General features: G+C 39.1%; 2 protein-coding genes across 3 annotated transcripts in view; both read left to right on the top strand.

The window, feature by feature from the left end:
* The window catches only part of dnajc5aa (DnaJ (Hsp40) homolog, subfamily C, member 5aa), a 31,346-nt gene extending 23,470 nt beyond the window's left edge, over positions 1–7,876 (top strand). For both annotated transcript variants that reach the window (XM_088608316.1, XM_088608315.1), the window contains one exon: positions 1,044–7,876. In XM_088608316.1, coding sequence (XP_088464442.1) covers positions 1,044–1,147 — 104 coding nt within the window. In that variant the 3' untranslated portion in view covers positions 1,148–7,876. The remainder of the gene's footprint in view (positions 1–1,043) is intronic.
* Positions 7,877–8,298: 422 nt separating this feature from the next.
* LOC148648244 (tripartite motif-containing protein 54-like) lies at positions 8,299–17,475 on the top strand. Its single transcript, XM_088607866.1, has 10 exons — positions 8,299–8,601; positions 10,615–10,763; positions 11,502–11,676; positions 12,066–12,161; positions 12,493–12,726; positions 13,213–13,235; positions 13,333–13,457; positions 13,841–14,025; positions 14,352–14,726; positions 16,747–17,475. The coding sequence occupies exons 1-10, from the start codon at positions 8,437–8,439 to the stop codon at positions 16,879–16,881; spliced, it is 1,662 nt and encodes a 553-aa protein (XP_088463992.1). The 5' UTR covers positions 8,299–8,436; the 3' UTR covers positions 16,882–17,475.
* Positions 17,476–17,525: the final 50 nt, after the last annotated feature.

The following is a 17,525-nucleotide window of genomic DNA, read 5'->3' as shown; positions in this document are numbered from 1 at the left end:
AGATTTCCATTTTTGATCTTAAAAATCCTCTTGTTAATCGGAAGTCCTTGATTTGTTTCCCTCCTCTTTGAAGAATCACATGATGGGAATGAATATCATATTGGAATGTAATTTGTGAGAGTGTGATTGAACTGAAATGTGTATGTGTTTTGCTGTTGACTGTCACTGATGGTGTTGTATTCATCCCAATGTTCAGATCAGTTCTAGTACGTTTGGTATTAGAATGAGTATGGTTTCCCATAGCTCAGGCTGTAATCCTGTGTTTCTGTATTAATTAAGGGTTTCCCCATGTGACTTGTCAAAGAATTGAAAAGTTTATTTTCCAGAAGAGTAGTCTCTGATGTCTATGACTCAGTCATTAGGGAAGAGAAGATGGGCCCCCTTTCACCTTCTTACATCTGTTTGTCCATGACGGAATATTAGATAAATATTTAACTCTATTCACATGACTGACTGTTATTTCAATACAAGCACTCCCCTTTGGCTACATATTTTTTTCTAACTCCAGTAAATTGTGGTCTTTCAAGTGTGGCTTAATTGGAAAGAAATTCGAAGGTTGCCCTGAATGTATCTTCAGATTTTGCAAAGAAGAGACCCTAGAATGCAGCGTAGAATTAAGACCTGATATACTTAACACAGTGAAGTTAAATAGCTATATGTGTTAACTGTGACAAAGTTATGCATTTGTCATTGTAAAACTTGAAATTAATACCTTAAAATAAAAGGAAAAATGTTGGTATTGGAAGATGATAACTAAATTTCTAATTAAGTTCTTATTGCATAAATGAAATTGTGCGTGATTTACTTTGTATTCCATATTCCCACTGATAAGTCGAGCCTAATAATGCTGTAGTTTTTCATTTTAACACAACACAGGGGGGTTTCTGCAGACTGCTCCTTACCCGAAACGTTGCCTGTGGCTTTTCACTTTCTGCAGATGAGGACAGAGATGTTGTCTTGTCGAGATAACATAGCACGAGAAGTTGTGTAGAAGACAGACGCACTTCACCTTGCCTAACATGTGCCATTTGTTTCTCTCGCAGAGGGAGAGGCCCCAATTGTGATGCAGCCATCCTCAGCCACAGAAACCACTCAGCTGACAGCCGACAGCCACCCTAGCTACCACACCGACACAGGATTTAACTAGATCTCCCTGCCAGGGCCTGTAAATTCAGAGTTTTAACGAGGAAACAAGGGGTCAGTTCAACACTGGAAAGAGAACGTCAAGGGAGAGATGGGGAGAATGAACTTTCACAGACATGTTCTGCCATGGCAGCAACAGACATCAGAATTCATTACAAATTATTTTTTTGCCTCCGATCTCCACTACTCACAATCCTATCCACCTCATGTGAAGTTCTGTAGCATGCACTATTTAATGCAGTTTAGGTAGGTTTTTCATTTTATGTGTTGTCCTAGACGTGTATATATCTATAAATGTGGTTTATTTGCACCACTGTCGATTCACAATTTCATTCAACAGTGCTTTGGAAAATGAAAGTTCTGCATGTCAGCTATTATGCTTTGACATGTCCAAAAAGTAAGTTGAGTAAGTTTTCAATGCATAAAATGTGTCCTTAAATTTTGGAATCAAGAAAGCACAAGGCAGTTTGTGTGTTTCTTCTTGTTAGAAGATGCTGATGATGGTTTGTTCTCTGAAACTGTGGGGTTAGCACTCTGCATGTGCTGTGCTTCAAATTTGATTATATTTTGAGAGGAGCACCAAGAGTAGAGTACAATCAGTAAGTTAATGTTTTCATCAGCACAGTACAATCCAACTTTTCCTTCCTCAATATGAAATAATGCATGTTTGACAGTTAATGAGTTTTTCTTGCGGTTTTGTCTGTGTGGGAAGCATTTCCTGAGATTCTTTTTCAAGTAACATTCCTTACAACAATCAATATCAATGCCATACAGTTTGTGTCTCGAATGCCCTGTGTTATCTCTGCAGCAGTGATTCTTAAGCATTATTTACCCATGGTTAGCTTTTATAGTTTAATGTAATGTTGGCTTTAATTTTAGACTGTAAAGCTAAGAATTAAGACCCATTTAAGTTTTTTTAGAACTAGTTAAATTGCCTGTTGTTCAAGTCTGCACAATTAACAATGTACTGCAGTTGTATAGCAGTGCACATTTCAGCATTTTTGCAAGTACTCAACATATGCAGTATTTGTTTTTGAGAAAAAGTGCCGGCCTATAAATCATTTGAAAGTAGAGTATTTTTTTGCCTTTTGGTTGTAATTGAAATTATGCTGCAAATATTTAAAAGGTGGACATACCTAAGAGAATATGGCACAGTGGACCTAAATTCATCAATGTGAGTTGTTAAGGAACTAAAAGTAAATCCTTTTAAATGCCCTCTTAAATGTTCTAGCACAAATGTACACTTTTTAAAAACATTGTTATAAATCAAGGTACAGATAAAAAATGTAATTGGCATAATTCAAAATGTTGACAAAATTGAAATAAAGAGGAATGTTAGCCTGATTACACAGGTATTTAACCTGGTTTTGTTAGTAAAACATTAATTCGATATTTGTTACAACCATGTAATACTGTACACAACACCTTTATAAATCAGAAGTAAATGTACTGTATAATGTATATTTTTATGTGAAAATAAGAACACAAAAATAAGATGACTCAGATGCTGAAAGGGGGCACACCAATCCAATGGGGATATGGAAAAATGTTAATTACCCCAGTAACTCAGTAGTATTTTTTTACAGAACCACCATGTAGCTTGTTGTGTACGTTTATTAAACATCAAGTTTTTCTCATACAGTACATCAGTTTTCAGACACATGTTGGTTCCATTTGTGAACTGCAACACTTCTTGCCCAACTTCTAACTGGACTCTAATCCACTCAGCAATCTTTTTTTAATCTCTGCTCTGTTTCAGATTTTTTACTTTTTGTCCATTCTGGCCTCCGCACAGTATTGTGGGGCTGTGCACAGTTAGACTCACTTATCTAATCGGTTTGTAAATATCCAGTTAATAATTTGGCCCCTTGTTCACATCGCCAACAGCTTGTCTCAAGTAGGGAATTCTGTTCAATTTCAAAATGGTACCAAAGGGGACACAACTCTGAACTGAGTAGCTTTTAGCTTAGGACACGTCCTTTCTGAAACTCTTTACGAGTTGTTCATCCTCCTTAAAAAGCAACTGTGAATAAGTGGAGTGAATACCTATTCGCTAGTTATTCAAATCCATCGAAATGCGTGCCAGTCTACAGTTTATATTATGCTTTCCAATGAAAATAATTAACATTTGAACTATTGTGGTGTGTGTGTGTGTGTGTGTGTGTGTGTGTGTCAGTCATCAGGAAGAATTTGTCTCCCCTTACCTTTTTATGAGTATTTTGGTGGTGAGTGTTTGTGGAGTGAGTGAGCGATTGCTCCAATGTGATATTTCTACTGCTATTTCCACATAGCCACAGCTGTTCGTGCTGTTCTCAAAGATAATGTTAAAAATTCGTGGAGCTGACATTAGAGTTTTGTTTTTATTTTATTTTTTGTTTTCAGGTGGGAAGAGAGAAAGTTGTCTCCATGGCATTTCATAGCATTTCTGTTGTCGAACCAACTTCTCGTAATAAGGTAAAGGGACCAATTAAAAATAGAGAAACATCAATTCCTTCACCACTTTGGATATTAGGTACATTTTTCTTCCTCGTTCAAAAAGGAGAAGACAATACTATATTAAGAATTCATTTGAAGTCCTCGGGCTGTCAAAACCTGAATGGCTTAAAGTGAGACAAAATGTTAAATGCTTTGAATCCGTTTCCTCAGCTCTGTGTTTATATACCGTACTTAATATTTGTTTCTGTTCTTTTTCGTATCGAGGCCAGGAGCAGTGGTGATATATTTACCAGCAGTCATGTTGTGCTATGCAAACCCTTCTTTTCATATGTAAAACATCAGAATCCTTAATGGATCAATTCCAATCAAATCATATTGGGTTATATTAAAAAAAAATGTGATGGAAAAGTTTAAAGAGGATCTGTTGCGGTGTTGAACCAGTACTTGAAAAGCGTGAATACAATGCAAGGGCAGCTACTTTGTGTTGTAGAGTGTACATTATGTTCAGGAATTAGCATGGATTAACACTAATAACCAAGATTTAAATCTGGGAATCAAAGAGTAACATCATTCCTGTTTAGCTGACACTTATTAGTAAGGGATATGATCATATTTTATATTAAACCAGTTTTCTTTGATATGTATAATGGCTTTCCTTGCATCTATGTTACATAAATATTCTGTGGCTGAGCAAATAATAAATTCAGGTTTCCCCAATCTCCTATGTCCACATTACTCTTTGAATTAAATATCTTTCTGTAATTATTTTACTGCCTATCCTTTTAACCTTCTTTTTGTGATTTTAAGTGCAGATCATAAATGGTTACTGTTTTTTCTTACAAAAATTTAGTTGTTAAGTAAGCTTAATGTCTTTAATAAGCAGGAAAGTAAATGGTTTTGAAATGGAAGCATCACTTCAGATATTTGGAGTTTCTTCTACTGTGAGAAATCTGATCATGACCACATGATGCAAATCGTTTTTCATATCCTTTATTTTGACTTTTACCCAAATTACCCCAATTACCCCAAATTATCCCAATTACCTATAGAGTACTGGTGCCTTTCTACAGAAGTAATAGGCTGTGTCCAGAAGGGTTTCATTTAAGACCTGATGTAGAACATCACGAAAAGCTGTAAGGTACAGAAGACTATAGTGATGCCTGAGCCTGTTTATGGCTTACCCTAAAACAAGACAACATATAAAATTTGAAATAGTTGTAATTAATAATGTTATTGTGGTTTGCTGGAGATTGGGCTCCCTGCATAAATACTTAAATCTCAATAAAATAGTCCTAAATTAAAACTAATAGTAAACATGGAAATTAATGAGGGTTTAATTTTTTAAAGAATAAGGAAATAATATTTCCTTATGCACAAGACAGTAACGGGAGATTTTCTAAAGGGTAACATTAGCAGTGAGATAGACTTTTTACAACCAAGGGCCTTAAAGGGCAAAAATAGAGGATTAATTAAAATAAAAGGGAGAAAAGTCTGGTATTTTAATTATCATGTCTGTATAACATTTGGGCTGTTTTTTTATTTACTTTTGAAACTCGTCTGAGATTTGTGTGATATGTGACATTTTCTCTACAGCCATCCTCTGCTGTAGTATTTTTGTTGTGGTTTAACATGGTATGAAGCAGTCTTGACTTGGATATATATGTATACGAAGATGTTTGTTTTGTAGAAATGTCAAAATACTGTACGTACTGTATGTGGTTTTGCATTGCTTTTGTATTTCTTTTTTTATGTTTTGTATGACCTTTTATGAACTGCTTAAGAGGCAGTACTGGTACAAAGGGAGAAGGAGCATTCATTTTAAGGTAGCATAGGTGTGTCTATCTAAATTTTGTATTTAAACACTGGTAGCAATGAACCTGAAGGTTATCTGCTGAGGAACAGTGCCACCACAACAGCAAAGGTTTTCTTCTGCTTACCCCTTTCTGCCACTAGACTTTACTGGATTACACTCCAGACTTTTTCTTGTATGTTTTTTTTTTTTAAATTAAAGCGACAGCCATTTGTATTCAGGAAATTCCTCACAGTCTAATCCTCCAATCCTGCTGGAAGTGTTCTGTTGAAACACTGTCAGCTGTTGTGCTGTGCGTATCAGATCACTGCTCCACTCCTGGAATATGAACACTACTGATTCCTTGCAGCCCATTGCCCTGTGTAGTGATGTGAGCCATGTCCACTCTTGTTTCCTATCGAAACCTCTTTCACAACTACTGTTCCATGGAAAGTCATTGGACACACCTGTTACACAACCTGCAGTGCGCTGATTTTGTACGTTGTGTTATAAAATGAAGTTCCTGCTCTTAGTTTCCAATGTATTGCAACGTATTGCAAAACCTTTCCATGTTTTGAGCAGTCTTTTATTTTGGATCATGAAAATGCACTGAAAAAATATTCCCATGAACAGTATCTGTTTAGTTTTTTTTTAAATCCTAAATATAGCACTGTCAGACTTATTAGAAACTGTGGAATCACCATGGAACCAATTGAACAACTAGCTGTTTAACGTATTAAAAATGGAAGAATTGTTTCCTTGTTCTTTAATGGTGAAAGTTTTCCTTTTATTACAAATAGCTGTTGCTGATGCTTTTCTTATTTGTTTTAAAAACGTATGCGTTCTTTTTATTTAGATGGAAAGGTGTACTATGAATTCCATTTCTGGGAACCTTCGAATGTAGAAGGCCACCTTGTGACTTTCTGTAGGAGACTCCCTTTACTTTGGTTCTTTGAGCCTGGTTAACTACTGTTTATTCATTTTAGTCCCCAAATTCAAATTTTTTAGCTTGTAATTTTATCAGTACAATATATAATGTGACTTCCAGGGGTCTGGAGTGTGACCTCTGCAAAGATTATCACTGGGTTGACAAGCTGAAGGACCTCCATCTCCTTCACGCTCAGAGTTTCTGATCCTTCTCTGCACATTTCCTAAAGTTGCTAAATTGGTAGCAGCATAGATTGTATGGCCTGCTTTTGGTCACCAAAAGTGAAAAACAACACAAAACAGCATTAAGGCTTTGTCTTAATCTTGCGTTGCTCTTACATTTTATGGCCTTTTATAGCTCATGTTGAAAGAGAACCGTTTTCAAACATAAAAAAACTACAAAGATAAAAATATTTCAACATTAACTGAAAAAATAGAAGTATACATATAAAGTAACAAGTAAAGGTTTATTCCATGCTGAAAAGACAAGAAAAGCAACGATTCGGCCATGGAACCTCGTTGTGTTTACTTGTTCCTTTGCAGCCTACATATGCTGACGTAGCTACCTACTTGAACTACATATGAAGAATGCACTGAATGAATAGGAATTCTGAATTCAGTTTCAGTCATGTTATGCAAGTTTTACATTGTTCCATATAGTAGTAGTCTGTACCTTTGTCTTAGTATTTTATCACTCCATGTGCCAGATATCAAGGTACATCTGTTTGTCAAAAGCTAACTTTTTGCAGCTTGATCTGCGTCAGCTGTATGATATGTGTTTGGTTTGTAGATGAGTGAAATGCCTTTGTGTTGAATTGTTATCCACGGGCAAAAGTAAACGTCAGTTGGCATTTACAATGCCAAGCAGCATAAGCTTCCCTACCTTGGGCTATAGCTATAGCAAAACATGCACTACCTTATTTTTACTGTTTATTTTTCTCAAGGATGCTGTTTTCACACTAGCTGTTCTGTTATTGCTGCCATGTTAAATTGTTTCCAGTACAAGTGAAGAAAAAGGCGATAAAGCAACATTTTTTACTTTTGTGTAACCTGCCACTTTGTGTCAACCTGTATGCCAATAACATGTTTTAATGGTTTAATATGAGTTTCTAGTAACTCCCCCTGCTTTTATTGGTGGTGTGGTATCTGTGGTCATTTACTTAGGAATCCTATCCCGAAACCTCATGACATGCTATGGCTTCTTTCTTGAAATGTTGGAAAATGCAAACTGTATGAGTGAATGCATTGTGTATTGGAACTGTATTGGATTACTGAAAAAAGAAATGTTATTTTAGAATCTTTAAAAAATAAAATAGTGGAATAATAGTGATATGGTAATATGATGCATTTTTTCTGTTATGTTTTTAATAAAGGACCATAGTTTAAATCGTATATAGATGTGGCCATTAAAAATGTGTAACACATGACTTAATGGTTAAGGTCTCTTGTACATACACTAAAATAATTATATTAATACAGTTTTATGTTTTAGCATGGTTATTTATGTACTGTATGTCCAAAAGAAAACATGGGCAATTTATCTGATTTGCTGTTGTAAAATAAATGTTTCTGATGCTTAAATGTTGTCTTCTGTGCATCTTTTAGAGAACCTACTTTCCTTTGCTTTTCAGAAGTATTGTACCAACAGCTATTACCCATTCCTGCTGAGTTCCCTTTAGATATTCTATGTATAACTGTAGACCTTGTTTAAAAGAAATTACACCCTACTCTCAGACATTTTTTTTAACTGGGAAAATAAACTTTTTTTAACAACCGTGTGGAAAACATATCAGTTTTCCACCCAGAATAAAACAGTGTCGCATGTGTTGTGTCTTAACTGTTTTGAAAAGTTTAATTCTCAAAGGATCAAAAGTCTGGCACTGCCATTCCCCCTAAAGGCATGAAGGATAGCTTGCTGGGTAACATGAGAAAGAGCACAGCCTCCTACTGTAAATTCTAGTTGCTTCTTATATGGACAGAGAGACAGCCCCCATGATCTGTAATGTAACACTTGCGCTTTAAAAGTTAATCCTGACAGATGGTTTAGTCATGTTAATTGAATCCTGTTCTTCTGAAAATCATCCTGCTGAAGTTCCAACACAGAGCAGTTTCCCATTTTCTCCCCTCCGTGAGCTGCTGTGATGTCTCTTCCCATGGAATATAGCTCCTTTCACAGGGACCAGACCATGGACAGCCTGGAGCGACAGCTCATTTGCCCCATATGTCTCGAGGTTTTCACAAAGCCTGTCGTCATACTGCCCTGCCAGCATAACCTGTGCCGAAAGTGCGCCAACGACATCTTCCAGGTAAGGAGCCGTGAGACTCGCGTCTAGCCAAAATCTGGAGCAAATCTCCATTTCTGTTATTGTCTTAAGATGGACGTTCTTGAGGATATCTTGGGTTACAAAAAATAAAGAGAAGCTTTTGGAAGTGTTCCTTTTTCCTTTGGAAAAGGTAAACGAATCTTTGATTTAAAATGTTCTTGGACAGCAGGGATCACACTGACTGCACTGCCCTTTACTGCAGCTATTTAACTGGCTAGATTCCAGGAGCCGACAGACAGACCATTTTGGTTTCAGTTGTCTTGTTTCATCAAAAGGCACAGATTTGACCCTCTTCATAGCCTTATCAAACAAAAATGTTTAGGGTATAGCATCTGGAGGGGATTGCTAACTACTTTTTTTAAGCAAAGCCTTCAAATTGTCACATTTATGTCAGTTCAAGGCTAATGCAATCAATTTTGGTATCAAGTAACTGTTTTGGTGACTTAAGTCAGAAAGAAACTTTCTGTGCAGCTTTTAAATGGGAGACATGTAAAATATCTTGGGTACAGCCTTTTGGGTAAGTCTCACTATAATACTGTAACTCCTTTGTTTTTTTTAACTTGATTCCAAACATTGGTGCCGGTTTTATCAGAATCCTCAAGGGCACTGACAAACTCAACCCAGCAGATTTCTTAAGAATGAACAGTGAAATACAAACCAAAGAACACAAGTAGAGAACTACATGGAAAAACAAACGCAGGAGGCACTTTTATACACGGTGGTTGGAGTATGGGCCGTGCCTGCCATGTTGTCGAACCCTGGCTTCTTTTAAGGAACAGCTGGATGAGATCCTTGAATCAGTCAGCTGCCGACTACCAAATAGGCTAGATGGACAAGTTTACCTCCTTTCTTTTATAACTTTTTTAACTATTGTGTTATTTTAATACAAAACTCACATTAAAATAAGGAGGGCCATGTTCAACCATGCTCATGAATGGCGTGTTCAGATCACTGTAAATGAAGCTGTAAGGCAGACACAAGCCCCTCTGCCTTAAGGAAAGTGGTCTCAAAGCAACTTGAAACTAACCTACAATCCTGGAAAAAACGATGTCATGTTAACATTTGAATTTGGGGGATTAGGGATGCGGGGTGTCTGCATTTCAGTCTCCAATATGAACGATGGCGAGTGTAGAGCAAGAGAAGCATAATTCCAAAACTGTGCGATCGTCCAGAAGTGGAGCACTCTTGAGCATATTCTGGGGGAAATAAAATAGTGTTGTGCACACTGGTAAATAACAGAATTGTAATAATTCCAGGTCCCCTTCTGTTTGTTTCTTAGGGTCTGGGTAATATTGCAGCGGTGGTTGTTATTGTAGGGACGCCAAGGCAGCTGACTCTCTTACCACACTGACTATTTCAGGCATTCTTTTCCCTCTGAGAGGAGAAACACCTGTGATCAAGCTTCTCCTGTAACCATCCACAGGGCACTGCTGTCCGCTCACTTGTTTACAAAATAATTTACCCAAATTTAAAAATGCCAGTTGGATCGGTCATTCTAACTTTAAATTCCCTTCGAGTCACCACTTGCTGCAGGGCAAATTATGAAACGTATTTGACTTTAGTAAACAGTGAGGAGTTAAAATGCAAAAGCTTAGATTTGAATTCCTACTTTTCCCACAGGATGTCACATCAGACTCCTGTATTTCTGAAGTAATTTGCATTCAAAGCTCCTAGTGGTAACATTTATTTTATAAAACCGACTCGGGATGCTCAACAGTTATTAGATGGATGTGAAACAAAAAAAATATTTTCTTCTCAAGTTACCCAAGTCTGTCGAGCACGAATGGCGCATTCATTACTGTAAACAATAAAAAAAAAACGTTTTAAGTAATACGAATTGATATGCCATTATGATATTTATCTAAATATTTTATTAGTAATTGAATTCTAAAATAATAGGAATGGAATAACAGGACACTGTACTTTTTGTAAATATCATCCTTTGGTAGGAAATGAACTGGATTACATGTAAAAGGGTAGCCATCTCTGTTTCAGGCGCGGGGCACGACAGTGGGTGCTGGGGGCAGATTTAGATGCCCCTCCTGTCGTCACGAGGTGGTTCTGGACAGACACGGGGTCTACGGCCTCCAGCGCAACCTGCTGGTGGAAAACATCATCGACATCTACAAGCAGGAGTCCGCCAGGTATGGTTCCTGGCAATCAGGCTGACTCGGGTTTCACAACACAGGCTTCCTGGGATAAGAGCACTGGCACACGAGAGACGAGATCGTCCTTTTGTAGCTCTGTGATGCTTTGTAATGATCAGCTGTTAAGCCAGTGCACAGTCTCCATCTCTGTCACTTGTAAATGGTATGACGGATACCTTTTCCACGTTCTGTCACTGTAAGCACTGATCATATCATTTCTGGCTCCTGGTATTTGGAACGTTGAGCTATATCATAGTAAACGCTGTGTGAACTTTGGATTTTGTATTATTTCATAGTTGCCATTTAGATCCACTTTTAACCCTGCAAGGTGAAGCTGCCCTCAGACTCTACAGCAGTGTTGTGTAATAAAGGGGAATTCACTGGGATTGATCAGAGCTGCTATTTTTAGGTTATGAGCACAGAATCATCAGATGTTGTAGTCCACTGTTATCTTTGCTTTGTTTGTTTGCTTTGTTTTAAAATGCAATTCTAAAGAAAAAAAGTCCATCTGTGTCTCATTGATTTTTTTCGCTGTGCCGCAGAAGAAATGCCAGCCTAGTGTAACATTACAAAATACCAAGAAGTTTGGTTTTGTGCCAGCTTTGAAACAAGTTGCTCTTAAAACAAAATAGGCCTCCATAGGAGTTTTATTCTCACTGTATTTTTTTTTGTATATGAATGAACCTGTATATACATTAATATATGTTTTCTCTTCCACAACAAAATGTGGTCTAGCTCCAGACCCCTGCCCAAGGCCACAGGTCACCCTACCTGTGTGGAGCACGAAGAAGAAAAGGTCAACATCTACTGCATATCCTGCCAGGTGCCCACCTGCTCTCTGTGTAAGGTGTTCGGCTCCCACAAAGACTGCCAGGTCGCTCCCCTGCCCGATGTCTACAAACACCAGAAGGTGCGACAACAAGGGGCAGGAACTTTTACCATAACACAGGGCCAAATTGTGAAGGTAGTGGGGTAGCTCACTGTACAAATCAGGTTGAAGAATATATAAAACACAAAACCTCAGGATCACTGAGCTGCATGTTTTTGATTTGGTAATTTGAAGTGTTATTTTTTAATTAACCTCATAAATGTGTTTTTGTAGACTAACATATACTGTGTGTTATATAGACTGGTTTTAATAAATAGCAGAAACAGTCTGCAGAGTGGAGGCAGTAGCTGAAGTTTTGTATGTGTGTGGGGGGGCATATTCTCTCCGCACTTCCAGTTTTTAATGATATTCGTAAGCAAAACACGTCTCCCAGGCTGCCAATGACTGTCATCAATCTCTCTTTTCCGCAGTCCGAGCTCAGTGATGGTATTGGATGTCTGGTCGCAGCCAATGACCGTGTGCAGGCATTCATTAGTGAGCTGGAAGACACCTGCAAGAACCTGGAGGTGTGTTGAATCCATCATCCGAAACTATCAGCTAGCTTGACTCATAGCCTTACAGAACTCATGGACCAAGCAGATGGATGAAAATGGATTCTTATAAAACCAACATGTTTTACACAATAGAACTAGTTCATATTGCAAGAACATCACTCCCTTGCAGAACCAGCACCACTGCCCCTACTGATTTTAATAAGACGATCCGGAAAAATGTGGTTACATTGTTCGTGAAAACAGTCTTAATAGCTCTACCGAAGGACGTAAACGTACTGTACGCACACAAGCAAAACTCCCAAAACACCACAAGCTCACTCCTTGTGCACATGTGTGAACACAGGACAACTGCAAAAGCCAGAAGCAGACGCTGTGCGAGAAGTTTGATCGCATGTACGCCATCCTGGAGGAGCGCAAGAAGATCATGCTGCAGAGGATCACCTACGAGCAGGAGGAGAAGACCAGCCACACCCGCTCCCTGATCAGGAAGTATGGTGAGCACATAGATGCCAACTCCAAGCTGGTGGAGACCGCGCTGCAGTCCATGGAGGAACCACAGATGGCCGCCTTTCTGCAGGTAAACCTCTGGCCCTCCAGGGTTGATACTGGGGACAGTGGGACATCAGCTGCTTGACACTGAAAGGATTTTAGGAGAGAAGCAGACCGAACTACACATAAGGCTTCTGATTTTTTTTCTTACTTTATTCTTTTCTTACTTTATTCATCTAAATACCTCATGCCAAACTATCACGGCTGTTTGTGATCTGTACAAATTGCGAATTAATTATTCATTGTCCTCTGGTATTTGGATCTTGTCTACAGACTTTGAAACTTTCAGATGCTGCGTTTATAATTTTCAGACACCATGCTGATGAATACTGAAATCATGTTAATCAGCAGCTCTTTTGTTCCACAAGTAAAATAACCAAAGCACAAATCTTAAATGAATCTACCAGAGGATAAATACAGATAGGATGAAGTGGGAAATCTGTCTGTGAGTTCTCAGAGATCATACTTATTGCACATTGTAGTGTGTCTGTTCATTGTGTCTGTTCTTTTCCAGAGTGCAAGAAATCTGATTGAAAAGTAAGTACCAAGTACCCATTTTATTTTCTTGTCAAAGTATATCTTGTACAATCCTGCTGTGAACGTCATATAACCCCTGTAAACCAATTTCCTTCAGAATCACAGAAGCGACAAACGGCTCAACAGTGGAGACTCTGGACCCCGGCTATGAGAACATGGATCACTATAAGGTGGATTTCAATGCAGAAGAGAGGGTACTCTACCAGCTGGATTTTGTAAAAGGTAAATAAGAGCACACGGATGCTTAACCAATGTGTAGATCTCTGAAGAATACACATAGTTCATGTAGTATTAGAGCATGTTGTCAGGGCACACTCACATTGACCGGGCAGTCAGGAATGACCAGTATATGCTCTGACTGAGCAGGTACAGTTCTAATACTAAGCCATGATGGACTCAACCTTCTGAGCTATTAGCAGCTGCTTGTTTGAGAAGCAGAGCTGAGAAATAATTTTTTGACTAGCTCTTCAGAAAGAAGAGAGCTTGTTACTGGAAAACGAGAAAGGATTTTTAGCATGTTTAGAAGACTTAGAAAAGTACACATTTATTTTCATCTGGCCTGCCTTGGCATTCCCCTGCCGCCGTTGATGGAGTCGTGTTTGTACCTGAAGAGGAGCTGGAGGGGGTGGGTGAAGAGGAGCAGGAGCAGTGTGCTGGCGATGATGCAGAGGACTTGGGGCAGAAGAGCGCTGACCAGGGGGACATGGAGGACACCAAGGGACAGGCCGAAGACGTCAGAGACTCCATGAAGGCGGACGTTTGTGAAGCTGAGGGGGGCAGCGCGCAGCAGGTACAGCCCACACATTGTAATACAGAACTTGAGAATATTTCTCACTTACCACTTGTCTTATTTCTGCAATAATATAGCTGTTACACCTGCAGCAAAGCATAGTTTGAGTAAAACTACATGCTGTCCTTGCTCGTTTATTGTTTCTTTTATTAAAAGTGCTTTCTCTGTTGTTTTCTGTATTTGAAATACCTGAAAACAGATCATAGTTCAAAGATGCACTGTTGTCTTGAGAGTGTATATGCAAGTTTGATTGTGTGAATTGAGTACAGGAGTACTAGGCAGGATGCAGGTCTGTGCCAATCTTATTAATGTCTCTCTTTCACAAGGATGACCAAGAACTATCACACGAAGAGCATGATGCAAATGACTTGGAGATACAGGGTCTCCTGGCAGAGGCCAGTGAGGATACCAAGCTCTATCCTGACTGGTATAAATCCAATGCCTGGCAGGTAGTTAGCCCCACCTTGGGCCTGTCCAGTGAACCCCTGGACAACTCAAACACAAGCTCTCAGCCAAGGGGGGACCCCAAGCAGCTGTGGATGGCCAGCAGTTTCATCCCAGTAGGTGCAGATGACACAACTGGGCCTGTGCAGAAAGAAGGGCTGGAAAGCACTCAGGACTTTGTAGCCCTGGGTGCTGAGATGTCTGGGGCTAGTGAAACACCTGCAGTTCAGCCCAGCACAGCTACCACAGCTACACAGGTCAGTCCAGACAGGCCAGGAACACCCAGGCCAAGTCTAAACACCCACATCCTCCATTTTCACCCAGCCAGTCACGCCCTGCATCATGGCCTTCAGACATGACCATTGAGTCAGTAGAGAAGGACCTCGACAGAAGTCATGAGCATCTTATGTTACAGAAAAATATGAGAAACTAAATCAACCAGACGTGATATTTGATCTTGTCTTACTTTTTATTTACCAAATTCCATTTGGCCAGATCAGCAAGAGTGGTGCCAGCTGTTGCAGTTCACCAACCCCCTCTGTAAAGGAAATTAAATAGAGATGGACTGCGCATGTTAAAGACAAAATTCTCAAAAGATTACAGAGAAATAAAAGAATGAAGAAATTATTCTTAGATGTATTACAATATGTACAATTTGTCTTCCTCAGTGAAATATGTTGTGCTCATGTAAAGCCTGTAAAGGATGCTAAGACATTGACAGACGGTCCTTCTCTGCACGTGATCTGTGCCTGTTTCATATAGTCTTCATTTCAGTCTGCTTGTCATTCCTCACTAGGCTTTTGTCCTGTTCCTTTCCATTCTGGCCATGGTGATCATCCTGCAACGTGTCTGGAATCACATTGAATGTGCGGCTTGCTCTTAACAAAGCAGGAAGGAGCTTTACTGCACCAAGGTATCAAGCCTAACCCCTTCGAGTGCTTATGTGGTACAGTTTACATGATTCTTTCAAGATGGGATGACAAGTCTTTGATTCTGCAGTCATTTTCATGAAAATCACTCCCATATTACATATACCATATGTGTGTATCATCAAGCAATGCCTTTGCCTTAGTATAATATAATGGTTCCATATAGGGAAACTGCTGTAGAAGAGGTGCGTCTTACGAAGACTCTTACGGCCATTAGAATTCAGCGGCAGCTCTTCAGAAAGAGGAGCGTGCTGGACGCGATTGTGAGAAGATGCTGTGATCTCCGCATGGGCTGGCGGAGAAGTGAGGGACAGTCAGAGAGGGAGTCTGGGCAGTGTTCACGCCTTTCCTTTTGAATGTCTCTTCCCTCCCTCCTTTTCTAGGGTCTTGTCCCTGCAGTGGGTGCCCAGGATGGGAGAGTTACAGAGCAGAGCAATGAGCCACCCTCTGAGCCCAGTCCTATTGCCACCTTGTGGCTCGGCATGTAGAAGGAAAAGGCAGGCCAGGTGCAAGGTGGGTGCCAGTTCATCACCATAGAGGCCCAAGATCCATCTGCCATCACAGCCCCACTGAACTAGCAGGCAAGAGGGCTGTCGCAGCTCATTGTTCTCTGGCAGTGAGTCAGACAGCAGTGGGCCTGGCCAGTTGCAGAGGTGGTGCATCAAAGTTAGTTCGTCTTAGTTTAGGTTACACAGACTAGATTAAATAAGATGAAGAAAACAGTGAAATTGAGCAGAATGGGTTCTTATTTTATATTTATGGTAGATGTGTGTTTGGGAGTTCCAGGGAATGGACGAAACGTCAGATGACTTATGTTTTTGAGATCAGAGACTTTGCTGCTGTTACAGTGGCAGGAACAAGTTTGGCATGTGGCTTGTGAATCATAAATCAGGATGTTGTGCACAAGCTGTAAATATATTTGTAGTCTCAGTTTAATCAGCAGAATTGTGGATTCCGGGAAAGAGAGATTTTGCTGAGAGACTTACAGAATCATCACCAAGTTTTGTGTTTTGAATGATGAGGGTGTTATAGTGGATGACATCTTTTTGTAACTGATAGACTGTTTCTACTTATATAGTGGATTCCAAGTGACAGAGATAATGTTAAGACAAGAACAAGCGATATTAATATTCAGGGACAGACAACAGCTATGCAGTGCTATTACTGTATCTCATCTGGACTCAAGCAATTGTCAAAACTTTTCAAAGTCTCAGATAATGTTAACATGCTCATTGCATGAAAGACTCGCTTTGCATTGCATTGTTGCTGTGTGAACGATCGCAGCCTACGCCACCATTGTTTGATACTACTACGAGTTTCCCAAAACCTTTTTTTATTATTTCTCCAGAATGACCATGAAAGGCCGGCCCAAATTCCTAACAGCGAGGATCAGACAAGTCAAAGCACAGCACCTATCAATGAGCCTGTACGACACCTCTTTTCCTTTTCCTGGTTAAACGCACTTTCAAAAAAGAACAAATAAAGTATTAAAGGGACTCTTTGTTTTTGCTCTCTGGGCAGAGAACAATTGAAAATGTACTGATGAAAGAAAAACCAAGGAGAGAGATGTGGCTGTAGCTGAGTTGATGTGGGTTTATTGAGGAAAAACGTGAAGTTGTAAAATGGTACTATCAACACAGAAGAGAATCAAGCACATTTTGGTTAACTTATGTGACTTGTGAATGAAAGAAAAAAAGCAGAATGTGGAATATTGTGTAGGATGAAGTGGTTTTGTTGATTTCATGTCTTAAAATTAACATGCACTTTTGATTATTTGTATCTTGATTGCATTAAACATTCTTTTTTAAGCTGTAGCGATATATTTATATATATCAGTGGTCTTTTAAACTCATTAATTAAATGTTTTACTATCTGAGCTCCAGCATAATTAATGCCTGCTTTGAGCTCTAGTTTATTTTAGCTACAAAGCTGTTACCAGCACATTCATGTTTATTTCTGCTACATTCATGTCTGAAGGTGTTCCATTGAATTAGATTAAAATAGAAATTGTTATAGAATTTTGCAGTAAATTTGCAATTGACAGGAAAAAGAAAACTGCAAATAAAGAAAAAATAGACTTTTTGTGTCATAGTGTTTTGGATTTCATTATGTAAGTTTAATTTTGAT

Source organism: Lepisosteus platostomus, chromosome 15 (genome assembly GCF_059453375.1).
Source record: "Lepisosteus platostomus isolate fLepPlt1 chromosome 15, fLepPlt1.hap1, whole genome shotgun sequence".
Classification (NCBI taxonomy): Eukaryota; Metazoa; Chordata; class Actinopteri; order Semionotiformes; family Lepisosteidae; genus Lepisosteus; species Lepisosteus platostomus.
The sequence above is the reverse complement of the archived record's forward strand: the minus strand, read 5'-3'. Positions and strand labels throughout refer to the sequence as shown.